General features: G+C 35.1%; 1 protein-coding gene across 1 annotated transcript; it reads right to left on the bottom strand.

Moving 5' to 3' along the window:
• Positions 1–107: 107 nt before the first annotated feature.
• Positions 108–19,770, bottom strand: LOC140058621 (uncharacterized). Its single transcript, XM_072104313.1, has 30 exons — positions 19,708–19,770; positions 19,290–19,434; positions 19,002–19,069; positions 18,454–18,634; positions 17,062–17,129; positions 16,681–16,803; positions 16,283–16,430; positions 15,867–15,997; positions 15,467–15,586; positions 15,103–15,266; positions 14,917–15,006; positions 14,457–14,637; positions 14,155–14,351; positions 13,950–14,046; positions 13,685–13,867; positions 13,375–13,529; positions 13,027–13,087; positions 12,832–12,923; positions 11,718–11,897; positions 11,083–11,206; positions 10,785–10,939; positions 10,313–10,598; positions 9,871–10,053; positions 9,672–9,779; positions 9,276–9,404; positions 8,550–8,765; positions 7,970–8,259; positions 3,578–3,659; positions 1,928–2,034; positions 108–1,835 (listed from the first exon to the last, which is right to left on the bottom strand). Exons 2-30 carry the CDS (start codon positions 19,408–19,410, stop codon positions 1,298–1,300), a joined length of 4,578 nt encoding a protein of 1,525 aa, XP_071960414.1. The 5' UTR covers positions 19,411–19,434; positions 19,708–19,770; the 3' UTR covers positions 108–1,297.
• Positions 19,771–20,053: the final 283 nt, after the last annotated feature.

Here is a 20,053-nt window from a genome sequence, read left to right as displayed (position 1 = left end):
TTAATAACTTATTCATTAATTGGCCATTATTAATATACTGTATATATTTAAAAGTGGTGTATTACAAAACCATCTATCTATTAAAATACAGTACAGCATAACCTCTCAACTGTCAAAATCAAGACCATTCATAAAAAAATATATCAATTTGTTTTTTCTTATTTATTAGAAACTAGAAATTTAAATACATTAACAAATTATCATTTCATTGATCTATATCAATTATACAGAATCCCTTGGCACTGATTGCACTAATACTATTGCTTAAAACATTACAAAAGGTCACACATGGGCAGAGTGAAATTATATTACATTAATTTCACTCTTCCCTGGAGTATATTTTGGGTTTGAAACCAACACAAACTGTTTCTGTGTTACTAGAAAACAGTAGACGATCCAGAGGGTAGAATTTTGAACATCTACCCCTCCTTTTGGAAGACACCCTTGAATAACATCCCCACTTTATAAATCACATCTACCCCTCCTTTTGGAAGACACCCTTGAATAACATCCCCACTTTATAAATCACTATCAACATTTGGACGGTCAAAAAATTGTTGAATTCCTTTTCTTAAGCTCTATATGAACACGGTTACATCATATCACTACCATATTTGGGCACATCACACTTTTTTGTCCTCTTACTTCTCAGATTAGAAGCTACCACCCTTGGAACAAATAAAAGCATCTGACAGGATTGCTTTAAGTTGAATGTAGTAACATGTATTTAAGTATTCTAACTTAAGTCTGGTACTGATATATTATTTGGTGTTTGCAGTCAAATATCTCTCATCTGTAATAAGGTGGGTATATATAGCACCTTTGGTTTACCTGTTTAATTCTCATATCAAACACATGAAAAAGTGAAAAAAATATTCTCTCATATATGAAAACATATTCTAGCATCAAAAACACATTTACGTAATAAACAAAAAATGTATTATCTATTAATTCTATCCAATAATTGCACTTTACAGGGAAGGAAGTTATCGTATTAAAAGCAGAAGATAACAGTTTGTTTCTCTATAGTACTGTTTCTGGAAACAAAAGAAGATTAAGAAATGTTCAGCTTCTTACTTCCAAATCTCTAAACCTATCTCTTGTAAATTATTAACAATGATAGATGAATATATACAGCATGTAAAATTCAGCCTTCATGAGTATGCTAAAAATATAATATACATTAAAAGGATACAAACTCCTGCTGACAATTGGGTAGCAAGCAATTAGTTAGTAAGTTACAGAGAGGCTTGCAACTGTTTGATAGCAGTAAACACACAATCTGGGCAGTAGCAAGCTACAGAGATGCTTGCAACTGTTTGATAGCAGTAAACACACAATCAGGGCAGGCCATAGGATGGTAGCCATCCTGTTGATAGTACTGACTTAGAATTCTAGCACTAGCAGGCAGGGGAACTGGAAGACTCTGTAGTTTCATTGAAAGCTCTGGTACCACCCGCTCTCGGTAGTCCTGCTCCAACGGGAAATGATGCCCGCAAGTGAACACTACAGATCGTGCGTCCAAACCAGTTTCACCTGACGTTTCCCTAATTGTTGCAGCTTTATTCTCAGGAATGCAAATTAACTCTCGGACACCAGCTTCTTTACCAAGGTTATACAAAATCTCTTGCCATAGTTTTTCTTCTGGGACTGACATCATTGGAGGATCTGGCGTATGTGGAAGTAGTTGTCTTGTGTACTCTGTAGGCCCTTTAGTCTTGCTGATGTCAGCAATGACTGTCTTGGTGACTTGAAGGCAGAAGTCTGTAGAGAACGACGCACAGACAGATGACACTACATCCTCATTGGCCGTCTTCTCTTCTTGATGGCCGAATCTAAAATCAACAAAATAAATCAGCTATGTAGTTTAGTTCTACTTAGAGACAAAAACAGACTTTATTTAACATAAACATAAATTATGTTTTACCTGAAAATTATCAGTGTCAAAGGTAGTGCTAGGTACTTTATGTTGCTAAGCAACAATTCCTCTAATGCATTGTGGGGTAGTTTTTGTTTGTGCCAGAAGAGAAAAATCTACATAGAAATAAAAATTATTTAGCAAAAAGATAAAATATATTAGCTAATTGATAAAAAGACATTATGCAGACACATAAGCAGGTTGTATTACCTCATACAGTAAATGCCTGTAAGTAACTAAACATGTCTGGCAAGTCAACCCGCCTTGTATTACCTCATACAGTAAATGCCTGTAGGTAACTAAACATGTCTGGCAAGTCAACCCGCCTTGTATTACCTCATACAGTAAATGCCTGTAAGTAACTAAACATGTCTGGGAAGTCAACCCGCCTTGTATTACCTCATACAGTAAATGCCTGTAGGTAACTAAACATGTCTGGGAAGTCAACCCGCCTTGTATTACCTCATACAGTAAATGCCTGTAAGTAACTAAACATGTCTGGGAAGTCAACCCGCCTTGTATTACCTCATACAGTAAATGCCTGTAAGTAACTAAACATGTCTGGCAAGTCAACCCGCCTTGTATTACCTCATACAGTAAATGCCTGTAGGTAACTAAACATGTCTGGGAAGTCAACCCGCCTTGTATTACCTCATACAGTAAATGCCTGTAGGTAACTAAACATGTCTGGGAAGTCAACCTGCCTTGTATTACCTCATACAGTAAATGCCTGTAAGTAACTAAACATGTCTGGGAAGTCAACCCGCCTTGTATTACCTCATACAGTAAATGCCTGTAAGTAACTAAACATGTCTGGCAAGTCAACCCGCCTTGTATTACCTCATACAGTAAATGCCTGTAAGTAACTAAACATGTCTGGGAAGTCAACCCGCCTTGTATTACCTCATACAGTAAATGCCTGTAAGTAACTAAACATGTCTGGGAAGTCAACCTGCCTTGTATTACCTCATACAGTAAATGCCTGTAGGTAACTAAACATGTCTGGCAAGTCAACCCGCCTTGTATTACCTCATACAGTAAATGCCTGTAGGTAACTAAACATGTCTGGGAAGTCAACCCGCCTTGTATTACCTCATACAGTAAATGCCTGTAAGTAACTCAACATGTCTGGGAAGTCAACCCGCCTTGTATTACCTCATACAGTAAATGCCTGTAGGTAACTAAACATGTCTGGGAAGTCAACCCGCCTTGTATTACCTCATACAGTAAATGCCTGTAGGTAACTAAACATGTCTGGGAAGTCAACCCGCCTTGTATTACCTCATACAGTAAATGCCTGTAAGTAACTAAACATGTCTGGGAAGTCAACCCGCCTTGTATTACCTCATACAGTAAATGCCTGTAGGTAACTAAACATGTCTGGGAAGTCAACCCGCCTTGTATTACCTCATACAGTAAATGCCTGTAGGTAACTAAACATGTCTGGGAAGTCAACCCGCCTTGTATTACCTCATACAGTAAATGCCTGTAAGTAACTAAACATGTCTGGGAAGTCAACCCGCCTTGTATTACCTCATACAGTAAATGCCTGTAGGTAACTAAACAGGTCTGGGAAGTCAACCCGCCTTGTATTACCTCATACAGTAAATGCCTGTAGGTAACTAAACATGTCTGGGAAGTCAACCCGCCTTGTATTACCTCATACAGTAAATGCCTGTAGGTAACTAAACATGTCTGGGAAGTCAACCCGCCTTCATTTTCTGCCTTTTCAGCTATTAGTCTGAAAGAAATTGTCATAAATAATGATATCAATTCACTTCATACTGTTAATTAACAGGACAGTATGTGCATACAAATGTATGTGCTAAATACTGTTAAATCACAGGACAGTATGTGCATACAAATGTATGTGCTAAATACTGTTAATTCACAGGACAGTATGTGCATACAAATGTATGTGCTAAATACTGTTAATTCACAGGACAGTATGTGCATACAAATGTATGTGCTAAATACTGTTAATTGACAGGACAGTATGTGCATACAAATGTATGTACTAAATACTGTTAAATCACAGGACAGTATGTGCATACAAATGTATGTGCTAAATACTGTTAATTCACAGGACAGTATGTGCATACAAATGTATGTGCTAAATACTGTTAATTCACAGGACAGTATGTGCATACAAATGTATGTGCTAAATACTGTTAATTCACAGGACAGTATGTGCATACAAATGTATGTGCTAAATACTGTTAATTCACAGGACAGTATGTGCATACAAATGTATGTGCTAAATACTGTTAATTCACAGGACAGTATGTGCATACAAATGTATGTGCTAAATACTGTTAATTCACAGGACAGTATGTGCATACAAATGTATGTGCTAAATACTGTTAATTCACAGGACAGTATGTGCATACAAATGTATGTGCTAAATACTGTTAATTCACAGGACAGTATGTGCATACAAATGTATGTGCTAAATACTGTTAATTCACAGGACAGTATGTGCATACAAATGTATGTGCTAAATACTGTTAATTCACAGGACAGTATGTGCATACAAATGTATGTGCTAAATACTGTTAATTCACAGGACAGTATGTGCATACAAATGTATGTGCTAAATACTGTTAATTCACAGGACAGTATGTGCATTCAAATGTATGTGCTAAATACTGTTAATTCACAGGACAGTATGTGCATACAAATGTATGTGCTAAATACTGTTAATTCACAGGACAGTATGTGCATACAAATGTATGTGCTAAATACTGTTAATTCACAGGACAGTGTGTGCATACAAATGTATGTGCTAAATACTGTTAATTCACAGGACAGTATGTGCATACAAATGTATGTGCTAAATACTGTTAATTCACAGGACAGTATGTGCATACAAATGTATGTGCTAAATACTGTTAATTCACAGGACAGTATGTGCATTCAAATGTATGTGCTAAATACTGTTAATTCACAGGACAGTATGTGCATACAAATGTATGTGCTAAATACTGTTAATTCACAGGACAGTATGTGCATACAAATGTATGTGCTAAATACTGTTAATTGACAGGACAGTATGTGCATACAAATGTATGTGCTAAATACTGTTAATTGACAGGGCAGTATGTGCATACAAATGTATGTGCTAAATACTGTTAATTCACAGGACAGTATGTGCATACAAATGTATGTGCTAAATACTGTTAATTCACAGGACAGTATGTGCATACAAATGTATGTGCTAAATACTGTTAATTCACAGGACAGTATGTGCATACAAATGTATGTGCTAAATACTGTTAATTCACAGGACAGTATGTGCATACAAATGTATGTGCTAAATACTTTTAATTCACAGGACAGTATGTGCATACAAATGTATGTGCTAAATACTGTTAATTCACAGGACAGTATGTGCATACAAATGTATGTGCTAAATACTGTTAATTCACAGGACAGTATGTGCATTCAAATGTATGTGCTAAATACTGTTAATTCACAGGACAGTATGTGCATACAAATGTATGTGCTAAATACTGTTAATTGACAGGACAGTATGTGCATACAAATGTATGTGCTAAATACTGTTAATTCACAGGACAGTATGTGCATACAAATGTATGTGCTAAATACTGTTAATTCACAGGACAGTATGTGCATACAAATGTATGTGCTAAATACTGTTAATTCACAGGACAGTATGTGCATACAAATGTATGTGCTAAATACTGTTAATTCACAGGACAGTATGTGCATACAAATGTATGTACTAAATACTGTTAATTGACAGGACAGTATGTGCATACAAATGTATGTGCTAAATACTGTTAAATCACAGGACAGTATGTGCATACAAATGTATGTGCTAAATACTGTTAATTCACAGGACAGTATGTGCATACAAATGTATGTGCTAAATACTGTTAATTCACAGGACAGTATGTGCATACAAATGTATGTGCTAAATACTTTTAATTCACAGGACAGTATGTGCATACAAATGTATGTGCTAAATACTGTTAATTCACAGGACAGTATGTGCATACAAATGTATGTGCTAAATACTGTTAATTCACAGGACAGTATGTGCATTCAAATGTATGTGCTAAATACTGTTAATTCACAGGACAGTATGTGCATACAAATGTATGTGCTAAATACTGTTAATTCACAGGACAGTATGTGCATACAAATGTATGTGCTAAATACTGTTAATTCACAGGACAGTATGTGCATACAAATGTATGTGCTAAATACTGTTAATTCACAGGACAGTATGTGCATACAAATGTATGTACTAAATACTGTTAATTCACAGGACAGTATGTGCATACAAATGTATGTGCTAAATACTGTTAATTGACAGGACAGTATGTGCATACAAATGTATGTGCTAAATACTGTTAATTCACAGGACAGTATGTGCATTCAAATGTATGTGCTAAATACTTTTAATTCACAGGACAGTATGTGCATTCAAATGTATGTGCTAAATACTGTTAATTCACAGGACAGTATGTGCATACAAATGTATGTGCTAAATACTGTTAATTCACAGGACAGTATGTGCATTCAAATGTATGTGCTAAATACTGTTAATTCACAGGACAGTATGTGCATACAAATGTATGTGCTAAATACTGTTAATTCACAGGACAGTATGTGCATTCAAATGTATGTGCTAAATACTGTTAATTCACAGGACAGTATGTGCATACAAATGTATGTGCTAAATACTGTTAATTCACAGGACAGTATGTGCATACAAATGTATGTGCTAAATACTGTTAATTCACAGGACAGTATGTGCATACAAATGTATGTGCTAAATACTTTTAATTCACAGGACAGTATGTGCATACAAATGTATGTGCTAAATACTGTTAATTGACAGGACAGTATGTGCATACAAATGTATGTGCTAAATACTGTTAATTCACAGGACAGTATGTGCATACAAATGTATGTGCTAAATACTGTTAATTCACAGGACAGTATGTGCATACAAATGTATGTGCTAAATACTGTTAATTCACAGGACAGTATGTGCATACAAATGTATGTACTAAATACTGTTAATTGACAGGACAGTATGTGCATACAAATGTATGTGCTAAATACTGTTAAATCACAGGACAGTATGTGCATACAAATGTATGTGCTAAATACTGTTAATTCACAGGACAGTATGTGCATACAAATGTATGTGCTAAATACTGTTAATTCACAGGACAGTATGTGCATACAAATGTATGTGCTAAATACTGTTAATTCACAGGACAGTATGTGCATACAAATGTATGTGCTAAATACTGTTAATTCACAGGACAGTATGTGCATTCAAATGTATGTGCTAAATACTGTTAATTCACAGGACAGTATGTGCATACAAATGTATGTGCTAAATACTGTTAATTCACAGGACAGTATGTGCATACAAATGTATGTGCTAAATACTGTTAATTCACAGGACAGTATGTGCATACAAATGTATGTGCTAAATACTGTTAATTCACAGGACAGTATGTGCATACAAATGTATGTGCTAAATACTGTTAATTCACAGGACAGTATGTGCATACAAATGTATGTACTAAATACTGTTAATTCACAGGACAGTATGTGCATACAAATGTATGTGCTAAATACTGTTAATTGACAGGACAGTATGTGCATACAAATGTATGTGCTAAATACTGTTAATTCACAGGACAGTATGTGCATTCAAATGTATGTGCTAAATACTTTTAATTCACAGGACAGTATGTGCATTCAAATGTATGTGCTAAATACTGTTAATTCACAGGACAGTATGTGCATACAAATGTATGTGCTAAATACTGTTAATTCACAGGACAGTATGTGCATTCAAATGTATGTGCTAAATACTGTTAATTCACAGGACAGTATGTGCATACAAATGTATGTGCTAAATACTGTTAATTCACAGGACAGTATGTGCATTCAAATGTATGTGCTAAATACTTTTAATTCACAGGACAGTATGTGAATACAAATGTATGTGCATGATAAACTTTCTAACCAACACAAATTAATGTATTGATTTCAACTCACCGTATGTACTTATTACATGCTTTGTGTACACCTTGTTGGGTTACCCCTTCTCTCTGAATTACTAATAACTGATAATACAAAGCTTGAGGATGTCGGAGGTCAGCTTCGTTGATCATCGCAGCACCTTGCCAAAATTCCCAATCTATACATTCCTGTAGAATCTGTTTATGATCGTATGAGTCGCTCAGTTTTTCCAGCGTCAAACACAAAGATGGTGGACCATAAAGGGGACCGGTTTTGACATTCCCAGAAAGTGGTGGTATCTCAGGCGCAATGTCTACATTGGAAATCTGACCAAAAAACCAAAAATGAAAGGTTATATTGAGGGTTGTAATGAAACAAATGAAAACTGTAATATTTTCTGCAAATTATATATATATTTTTATTTATTTCATACGCATTCAACAGCGAGCACAAATTTGCCAATTACAGGATGGATAAACTATTTTATAAGTTATTGTGCTATTGAACCCAGGACCTTGGGAGTGGATGGCAAGCTATAGCTTCACTACAATGTTTACATTTTAAAACTAACATTTTTACGTATTAAGACTACAAAACGATAATTTATGTATTTTACAAATGTTGTATCTTCTGTATCATCATTCTCCTCTTTGTCACATGATCTTTCTGTCATCCAATCATTTACTGCCGTTGGAATTACTGGAATTCCAGGAACAGTGATAGGAAGCAAAACGTCCCAGGCACCGGAATGAGCGGTCTTACTGATGCGGATGTTTACAAACGCTTCTGTGATACCCTTTGGACTTGACCCATCTTGCCGGTTCACACCAAGCTGAAAGTGCAAACATTGTATTCGCCAAATGTATTTTCTAAATCAGTTATTTTATTAAAGCTCTGTCTACACTAACAAACTTTATGTGATGTCATATTACTACCATATTTGGGTGCATCACATTTTTTTGTCAAACTAGTTTGATAGTGTGGACAACCAATGTATGAGGTTGATTGTAAATGTTCATCTGATTTGTAATTAAGAATGAAGAAGTTGTTCGTGAAAGGAACGAAACTGTCAAGATGGTATTTACCATCTATTTCATTTTCAGAATTTCATACACAATGTATGTGGCGTAATTCTCACTGGCTAAACCCAGGATCCCCAGAGCTCAAAGGGCCCCAGAGCATGAGCAGTGCAATGCAACTACCCAGCCTGGGAGGGCCCCTTAGAAGTGCTAAACCAGAGGCCTTTGCCCTGTGCATTACTCCACTGCTTTTGGGACTAGTCTTTGTGACTGACAGGCCATCCTGGTATAATACAGTAAAATGAATAAAAGGTCAGTTTTACCTGTTGTATGTCATTAGAACCCCATGCAAAAATAAGTCCATGTTTGTCTATAGCAACAGAGAATCCTTGACCTGCGCTGACTGCGACGATGTATTTGTCAAAAAGACTGACAACTTGTTGCGGAGAACGCTAAATTAAAGGACAAGAAAACTATTATCAATTACAAAACAATTATTAAAATACAATTTATGTACCTTCTCAAGTTAGGCACATTGCCAAAGATAACCATAAGCGAATTCATTTACTATCATTTTTAAAGGTAGCAATCTTGTTCAAAAACATATACACAAGATGCTCTACATAAACAAAGCATTATTACCTTTGGAAGTGGAGTTAGTCAACCTTTCTGTAAGATGATTTATAATAAATAAAACAAGATAATAAATAAAAATGTACCTGGTCATATTTATGTCCTAATCCCAACTGTCCACTATCATTTCTACCCCATACATACAACTGACCAGCTGAAGTGACCATTAGACAGTGATTCTGTCCACATTCCAACTGAGAATAGCGAGACATTTTCATTAATAATGTACAGCTTTCTTATTTAATATTGTTACGATGGAAAGCTAAGTTTGTGTACAGTACTTACCTGTTGAAAGTGTACACTTTTAGGACATTCGACAAGTCTGGGAAATGTGTAACTGGTGTCCATAACACAAGGACCTGCTTTACCCTTGGAACGATGATTTCGGCGTGAAAACTGCATCACTTGCCGTAGGCTTTGAGGGTCACTTCCCCAGGTACATACTTTTCCTGTCCTAGTAACAGCAACCTAAAAAAAAATTTCATTTTAATAATCAAACTTATATTGCAAATTTATTGCAATGTCTGTGGTATGTCACTCTCAAAGAAAAAACAAATACTTAAATGTACTGTAGCATTAATCTAAATGGCAACTTGATGTCAATGGCTACTAGATGTCTCTATGTAGACAGTTACCTGAACCAGTACAGTTTAAATTTAAGATACAAAAATGTATTAATAGATACTATTATTATAATAAATATGTAAAATTTTGTTTAGTAACTCACCATATGAAATCTTCCTGACGCTAGTAACCGGACTCTCTCCCTACTCAAAGCGGTCAGTTCAATTGGACGAATAACTTTAGTGATTGCACGACCCAGCTGACCAAATGACCCATTACCAAACACCCACACACGGCCGTCACGGTCCAACACGCTGCTGTGACAGTAACCAGCAGCAATGACGGTCACACCATGGTCATCCAGGTCATATATCGGCTGTGGGGTCAAACGATCTTCAATGTGTCCAGATCCCAGTTGACCATGTACACCCCAACCCCAACTGTAAACCCTGAAAATGTACATTAAATGTTCTGTGTTCTTTATTTGACAATTAATTTTTTTGCTATTTTCCATTTTGAATAAATGTGAGTTTAATGATTTCTTAATTATTAGTAAAATATGATAAGTATACAGTATTGACAAAGCGCTTGGCTTGGCTTCAAAACATGCTTGTGAAAAAATATGTTGCTCTTACCTTTCATCAGAAGACAACGCTAAGGAATGGTATTGGCCACAAGTGATGCTAACACACAGTTCATGTTGTAATGCTGCCACCAACGTTGGCCTTGTACATGTCACACGGTTACCATGACCTATCTGGCCAAATTGAGATGAACCCCAACTAAACACCTTCATGTAAAACAATTAAACATAGTTAATAAAAAAAACCAACACTAAGTTTAAGCACAAATTATCAACTTAAGATATACCACCAGGCATTGCAGCATAAGCATACAATCAAGTACCGGTATATTAAACATGTATAAACTTACCCCATGGTCCGTCAATGCCATGGTGTGATGTTTGCCACAGGAAACGGCCACAACTCTGTATGGTAGACTTTGTATGCATTGTGGATTTGTTAACGTATTTTGCTGTGTGTTTCCCATTCCTAACCTGAAAACACATCAACAAATCATTGTAAAAGACTATATAACAGTATACCATTAAGATTCAAGGATTGATCTTTATGTTTATTTTATTTCAACAATATTTTAAAAGGGTGACCCATCCAGCCGAAGCTGATCATTAGGGACCCTAAAAAATATACAACATGACAAGACATAAAGATGCATATAATTATGTTAAATAACATTATATAATATATAATTTATGAAATCAGTTAGTGAAAACATACCTTCCATGTTCATCTAGTAACATTATATAATATACAGTATAATTTATGAAATCAGTTAGTGAAAACATATCTTCCATGTTCATCTAGTAACATTATATAATATATAATTTATGAAATCAGATAGTGCAGACGTACCTTCCATGTTCATCTAGTAGCATTATATAATATACAGTATAATTTATGAAATCAGTTAGTGAAAACATACCTTCCATGTTCATCTAGTAGCATTATATAATATATAATTTATGAAATCAGTTAGTGGAAACATACCTTCCATGTTCATCTAGGCCCCATGCATAGAGTTGTTCACCAACCACAGCAGCAGAGTGTGCCTGACCACTTGCCAGTAGCTTACTAACAGGTTGCCAATTTGCTGTAGGCTGCGTAGAGGCTACATACTGGCTTGCTGCTGCCTCCTCTTCTAAAAGTACTTCTGCTGAGCTATACAGCCTAATGTACATTAATAAATATAATATTAATAGTGAGATATTGAGATAATTCAAGTTTATGGTCAAAGGTCAAAATAGGCATTTTCAGTCACTTTTAATATGGGTCTTCTAAGTATTTTGAGACCAAAATTATTTACTTACTGGTTGTCACCATATGGTAATTATTGTTAATATGGCATCTCCTAATAGCAGTTACTTACTGGTTGTCACCATATGGTAATTATTGTTAACATGGCATCTCCTAATAGCAGTTACTTACTGGTTGTCACCATATGGTAATTATTGTTAACATGGCATCTCCTAATAGCAGTTACTTACTGGTTGTCACCATATGGTAATTATTGTTAACATGGCATCTCCTAATAGCAGTTACTTACTGGTTGTCACCATATGGTAATTATTGTTAACATGGCATCTCCTAATAGCAGTTACTTACTGGTTGTCACCATATGGTAATTATTGTTAACATGGCATCTCCTAATAGCAGTTACTTACTGGTTGTCACCATATGGTAATTATTGTTAACATGGCATCTCCTAATAGCAGTTACTTACTGGTTGTCACCATATGGTAATTATTGTTAACATGGCATCTCCTAATAGCAGTTACTTACTGGTTGTCACCATATGGTAATTATTGTTAACATGGCATCTCCTAATAGCAGTTACTTACTGGTTGTCACCATATGGTAATTATTGTTAACATGGCATCTCCTAATAGCAGTTACTTACTGGTTGTCACCATATGGTAATTATTGTTAACATGGCATCTCCTAATAGCAGTTACTTACTGGTTGTCACCATATGGTAATTATTGTTAACATGGCATCTCTTAATAGCAGTTCTGATGGGCTACATTGTCTACTGTACATTGATGCATATTTAAACATTATAGGCCCGAAAACGAAAATAAATCAACAGTAAACAAACCCTCACCTGGATCCTTCACGCCTTTTATAATTCAGGACCAACAAGACTCGTAGAAAATTATGGATCAGAGATTTTCTAGACAAAACAAGCACATCATCCTATAGTGTATTAAAAATAAAAACATGAAAAAAGCATTAACATCCCTATTTACTATTTTAACATGTTAAATAATGCCTATCAAAACTAAGGGTAGTACAATACCTGTGTGTTTGATTCACTTGTTAAGCTTCCCTGAGAACTCATTGATGAAGTTGAAGCAGACCTGACAAATAAGAAAACACAGTTTTGTATTTATCTTTGCATGTTTTTGTAAAGGGCCATAGCCAGCAGTTGGTTAGTAAGGTTTTTACAAAGGTCTTGCCAGCTCTGTCTCACACAGGGGATTGTTCTCCTTTTTTTTGGCAATGACCAAACCATATTGAGTAATGTACTTTTCTCACAAATCAATAAACGTACTTAATAATGAATACTTGTGGCTACATATGTGGCCGCTGAGTACGCTACTTTTCTGACAATCAGTAAACTTAATACAACACAGAATACAATTACCTTTGTCTTTTGAAGAAGTCATTGGCTGTTGAGAGGAGCATGTGTATAGAGGCCTTAGACGGATCAAGCATACATGCTAGTTGCAGAAGTCTAACCTGATCTAATTGGTCCAGGCAAGGCATCACCAATGATAGATAGCTGGTGGCAAGGTCTGGCTGCAAGAGGAACATAAAAAACAGTCAGGGATTGTAGTTTGAGAGAGAGAGGGGTGTACTTTTTTAGTTATATTTTGCTCTTCTAGGAAAAAGGGCTATTGTCGGTTTATCCAGGTAAGCTAGGCATGAAGTAGACGATGATTAAAAACATTTACCTTGCCAAGAATCGTGCTAAGAAGTTCCTGTGTGGTAAGCAATCGAAGAAGGACGCCCTCTTTGATTGATGTAAGTGTATGAAACAACCCTTGATTGGCAAGCTGGTCATAGTTGAGTGCACCACCGTTAGAATGCCCTCGTTCAACGAGAAGCTCAACTGCATATGGTAACAATCCACGCATCTGAATAGAAATAATATGTAAATGAGTAAAGCATTAACTTAGCATACTTTATTTGCGTACATGTAGATGTTTTGGTACTTACCTTTGCTACTTCAACGAGCAAAGTGTGCATTCCAGTATCTGATAATAAGCGAAGAGTTGCAACTTCATCGTAGTCAGAGTTACTACTGAGAAAGTGTCTAAAAACAAATAAAAAAACATATTATAGATTTCGTTCTCAAACTTAATCATGATACCACTATACAGTAAACCTGTATATTTTACTTTATCAGAAAACATCAACTCACCTTAGCTTATTCAAAGTATTCTCAAACTTGCCCTGCAACAACTCATGAACAGAGCATTTGATAAGTAAATCAGCAAGTTGCCTCCGTTCAACCCATTGCAGCTGTTTTGGTTTACTCAAAGCTGCAAAGCAGTGTTCAAGGACCTCGTGTATGCAGCCATACTGAGCAAAGCGGGTCACACGCTGCATGTTAGGACACTGCAAAACATACATGACATTTGTTAGAACACTAAAAAACATACATGACATTTGTTTAAAGCAATGCAAAACCTACATTTAAGTAAGATATTAATTTCAAAATACCTTTGACATATTGTATAGTTTCATTGCTTGCTGGTAGTTTCCATCAGCCAGACGTTTATCGGCAGCTTTTTCATATAGCAGGTTCACATCCAACCCAAGAATGAAGCCAAGCTTGTCTGCTGATTCTAGAGTGCCTAGATTGTCCAAAACTAGCTGTAAAAATAATTCCTCAGGAATAACCCTGTAAAAAGACAAATAATAAGCAGTCAATTCATGATGTTAATAAGTTAATAGTTTATTCATGTTTACTTGTACAGAGTAGCCAATGGTCATTGTAGTTTATTCATGTTTACTTGTACAGAGTAGCCAATGGTCATTGTAGTTTATTCATGTTTACTTGTACAGAGTAGCCAATGGTCATTGTAGTTTATTCATGTTTACTTGTACAGAGTAGCCAATGGTCATTGTAGTTTATTCATGTTTACTTGTACAGAGTAGCCAATGGTCATTGTAGTTTTACCTTGGTCGGCAGTGATAGACTCCTTTATTTGTAACCACAATGCAACTCTCAGGAAGTTGCACTTTTTTCTTTTCTTTTGTATCAGGTTTGCTAGAGAAATATAAAAAGACAAAATTAAAAATTGAAATTAAAAGCAAAATAAAAAACACTATTTAGACAAACATTTTATATATATTTAGTACATACATTTCCGATTCTGAATTTTGTGAAGAAGTATTGCTGTTACATGAATATATACCAACAACACTCTGGTTGCCATGGAAGCTAAAGGTTTGGAGAATTGCATCTTGATCGAAATATGAGTGTGACGATCCCTCAAGCAGTTGTGTGGACAACATGTTTAATACAGTCTGAAAATAATTTAATTTTAATACAAATGTAAGTATCAACAATTGCTTGTACATGAGAAACATTGTTAAACTCTGTCTACACTATCAAACTAGTTTGACAAAAAAGTGTGATGTGCCCAAATATGGTAGTGATGTGACGTCATCATGTCTATATATGGGCACATCACATAAAGTTTGATAGTGTAGACAGAGGTACTTACTTTATCATTGATGTGCGACACAGCAAACATCAAACGGCTTGTGTGCACAATATGACCGTAGCTTTCTGGCAGTCGATACACAAACAATGGCAGCCAATTATCAATATTACTGTCAAACACCTAAAAGATAAATCAAATTACTGTGCTGTAGGTATCAGTGGCTGGATCTCAATGGAGATACAGAATAAAATAAGCAAACAGCTAAATCAAAACAATAAAGTAAAACACACAGAAAAATTTGCAGAGCTTTCGGGCAACACCTTAGCCCTTCATCAGTGCAAGTGTCCTAAATATAAATACATTTATTTCATTTTAATATAAACAAAGCAACGGGTACAAACTTTAAATGCTAAACAAAACGCAACGAAAACAAGTGATTTTAAAGAAATTAACAACATACCTTGTAAATGCGTGATTGTTTGTTGTAGGACGTGACAAGCTTCTTTCCTCCACGTGCATTCTGACAGTCAAGAAGGGTACTTGAAGTAAATTGCTGAAACTCTTTAGGTTTAAACTGTTCAGAACCTTCTTCTATCAAACAAACAAGAATCAAAGGAATTGCCTATTGACTGCTAGTATCAACACTGTACTTGAGTGGCAGTGAACTTGGATCTCACTAAGTTCATAAAGGACATAACAGTGGCAGATCCAGGATTTTGAAATAGGGGGACCAGGGCCTAAAAGTAGTGAAATACAGGCCCAAGCTTAATTTGATGTCCTACCTTTTGCATTACAAATTGCAAAATTTAGAGGGGGCATGGGTCGGCCTGAGCACCCCCTTGAATCCACCCCTGCATAATCTTATCTATTACTTACCATCATGTAAAATATTGTGAGATGGTAAAGAATCTCGCACGACATATTCAAATCCCAGATTGTGTAGAGTTGTACTTGACGATGAACCATCAACATGTCCAACACTCGTTAGAAGCTGTTTCCATGGCTGACCCGATTTAGTATGGATCTACAACAATGATTCTTACAAGGTTACAAATAAATTACACAGTGAAGGCGTCCTATTCCTGTATACACTGTACGTACTGTCATATTTATACAGTTTAGTTTTATACATATGCAGGGTACCAGGGTACCAGTATACTGTAAATGAGGGGCTTTAATGAGGGGAATTAACAATTTGGCAAGTAATGTATGATTTTTGTACATGGACATAAAAAAAAAAAAAAATAATCACATAATTTCTAAAATTAACTTACAATAAGGTAGGTAACGCGACCGCATGAATCCTCCACCATATTTAAGTTTGTAATATCCTTGTTAATCCTAACAGATCGTACGTCACGTTGAAGACAGAGATCAACAAACACAATCTCACCCGCCTATAACAAAAACATTCAGTTACATACTTAAAAATGCTTCTTGAAATATATAAAAGAATTGTAGACTATCGCTTAAAGCTTTGGTTCACATCACTTTGCATTCACTGTTTGATCATGGAGCTATAATTTAGATAGCTTCATGGTTTGATGCATTGAGGCTTAGCTTTTTAGTTCCAATTACAAACAGAGAAAAGAGTTTGCTTCAAAATTGGAATTTCATTATTAAGATTAAACTTATTATTCAAATAAATAACTTACATTTGTTCCAACAATACAAATATGTTTATTCTCGGACGGAGACCACCAAACTAAAGCTGTTGGTATTCCTACAAAAAGAAACATTTACTAGTTTTAGTGTTATATCAACCAACTCGGAAGGAGACCACCAAACTAAAGCTGTTGGTATTCCTACAAAAAGAAACACTTAATAGTTTTAGTGTTATATCAACCAACTCGGAAGGAGGCAACCAAACTAAAGCTGTTGGTATTCCTACAAAAAGAAACATTTAATAGTTTTAGTGTTATATCAACCAACTCGGAAGGAGGCAACCTAACTAAAGCTGTTGGTATTCCTACAAAAAGAAACATTTACTAGTTTTAGTGTTATATCAACCAACTCGGAAGGAGACCACCAAACTGAAGCTGTTGGTATTCCTACAAAAAGAAACACTTAATAGTTTTAGTGTTATATCAACCAACTCGGAAGGAGGCAACCAAACTAAAGCTGTTGGTATTCCTACAAAAAGAAACACTTAATAGTTTGTGTTATATCAACCAACTCGGAAGGAGGCAACCAAACTAAAGCTGTTGGTATTCCTACAAAAAGAAACATTTAGTAGTTTTAGTGTTATATCAACCAACTCGGAAGGAGACCACCAAACTAAAGCTGTTGGTATTCCTACAAAAAGAAACATTTAATAGTTTTAGTGTTATATCAACCAACTCGGAAGGAGGCAACCAAACTAAAGCTGTTGGTATTCCTACAAAAAGAAACACTTAATAGTTTTAGTGTTATATCAACCAACTCGGAAGGAGACCACCAAACTAAAGCTGTTGGTATTCCTACAAAAAGAAACACTTAATAGTTTTAGTGTTATATCAACCAACTCGGAAGGAGACCACCAAACTAAAGCTGTTGGTATTCCTACAAAAAGAAACACTTAATAGTTTTAGTGTTATATCAACCAACTCGGAAGGAGACCACCAAACTAAAGCTGTTGGTATTCCTACAAAAAGAAACACTTAATAGTTTTAGTGTTATATCAACCAACTCGGAAGGAGACCACCAAACTAAAGCTGTTGGTATTCCTACAAAAAGAAACACTTAATAGTTTTAGTGTTATATCAACCAACTCGGAAGGAGACCACCAAACTAAAGCTGTTGGTATTCCTACAAAAAGAAACATTTACTAGTTTTAGTGTTATATCAACCAACTCGGAAGGAGACCACCAAACTAAAGCTGTTGGTATTCCTACAAAAATTCCTACATAAAGAAACATTTAATAGTTTTAGTGTTATATCAACCAACCTTATAATATTAAACTTATAAGATTGGAAATAGTCTGTGACTATGAATCAATCACAAAATAGAGGAAAACAACAATATTAATAAGCATAATTTTATATAATTTTTAAAATGTTTTCTATACCTTTTTGATGTTGCGGTGTGATTTCAGTCACATCCCGAGTTTTCCAGAGAAAAGTTGTGGTGGGCGTGAACTTAAAGAATGATCTTAACGGCAGGATGTTGAGAGACTTATCAGCACATGCTAACAAACCCCACTCTCCACTTGGATCAATTGTAGCACAGATTATATCCTTCTTTGGGTTCTAATTTAAAGAAATAATATTGACAAATTACAGGCATTATCAACCAGTACCACAGTACATTCAAAATACAATGCAGTAATAAATCCTTTTACTATATTAATGTTAATTAATTTAATTGGTGTTTTAGAAATAAGGTAGGGTCAAGTTGTTAGGAGACATTTTGGGGGCATATTTCAGGGAAAAGATACGGTGGTGGAAGCTGAGTTGATTTGATGGAATTGGTGAGGTGGAAGTAAGAGGTACTGGGGGAGGGGAGGTTGACCCATGATGTCTGTCTCAGACATTGGTTGTTCTCCAGTATTCAATGCACATTTTAAAATAATAAACATCTTTTAAAAACAAAAAAATTTTTTAAATATATACTTACTTCATACCATGGAATTTGTTTAACAACTGGGCTGTGTCCATAAAGATGAAATCGAACAAGAAGATAACCTGAAGGAGTTAGATTAAAGTTTAAATAACAATTAAGTAATGGAATTTTGTGTCATTGAGGACGCTGCTTTATATACGGCAAACTTAATTTGAATACAGGTGACCTTTTTGTATTTTGTTTAAAATTTTGAATTAGAAGCATTCTTAAGAAGAGTACTAAGAAAAGTGTTCATATCTGGTTTAAGAGCGGATTGTTGAATGGGTGCGAAGCGTCACTTACCATTTTTACATACCAATAGCGTTGTCGTAGAAACATCATTTTGGTGAAAGGCTGACAATCTTATAGTACTGTCTTCAATTCTTAATAAGGATGCAACTTCAAAAAGGTCATAACCAGACATGATTTCAGTTTTAGAGTCTGGGTACTTTAATCAAATTAAAATTCAGTAAATTCATTTTAAGCAATTAAAATAATTAAATTATTTAATTTATTATTATATAGCACATTACATCTCAATGCACTATACACTAAAATCACAACAAATCAATATGAAAAGAGACAAAATACAAAATCACATTTCATCATCTCTCTCACTCACAAATTATCAATAGATAATTGACTTCTTTGTTTGTTGTCTTTTTAAATTTAATTATTTCCAAGAGCTGAATTAAAATGTAAACACAGATTTACAACATACCTGGAATATAGTAATAATTACTGCATTTTATTTCTCTCTAGGACTAAGCCTATTATATAAAATTATATTTGGGAACATACAGTATACACTAAAAATTAAGCTAGGCCTAGCTCTCTCTTACTCATGTTTGTTTTTGTTGCAGCGCCGCCACACACAACACAGCAGGGTCAGGGACCATACGTTGATAATAATAATTATTACGTAATTCATATTTCCGTTTCATAAATCGTTATTATAGTTATAATACCTAAAACATGAAGTTATTCGATTTAATACCGATGTCTTATTTTATTGTTTCCGTTCGTTTATCAACTGTATTTGGCTATAATTCTGGATTTTCATTAAT

This window comes from Antedon mediterranea, chromosome 9 (genome assembly GCF_964355755.1).
Source record: "Antedon mediterranea chromosome 9, ecAntMedi1.1, whole genome shotgun sequence".
NCBI lineage: Eukaryota > Metazoa > Echinodermata > Crinoidea > Comatulida > Antedonidae > Antedon > Antedon mediterranea.
The sequence above is the reverse complement of the archived record's forward strand: the minus strand, read 5'-3'. Positions and strand labels throughout refer to the sequence as shown.

What these genes read in the sequence shown, in the direction of transcription:
- LOC140058621 (XM_072104313.1), bottom strand. Translation starts at nt 19,410, where the DNA reads ATGTCTGGTTATGACCTTTTTGAAGTTGCATCCTTATTAAGAATTGAA. An exon ending in AAAAGGCGTGAAGGATCCAG is followed by an intron (nt 11,898 to 12,831) that starts GTGAGGGTTTGT and finishes AATGTACATTAG; the next exon opens with GCTGTATAGCTCAGCAGAAG. An exon ending in ATACAGAAGATACAACATTT is followed by an intron (nt 8,260 to 8,549) that starts GTAAAATACATA and finishes TTTTTTGGTCAG; the next exon opens with ATTTCCAATGTAGACATTGC.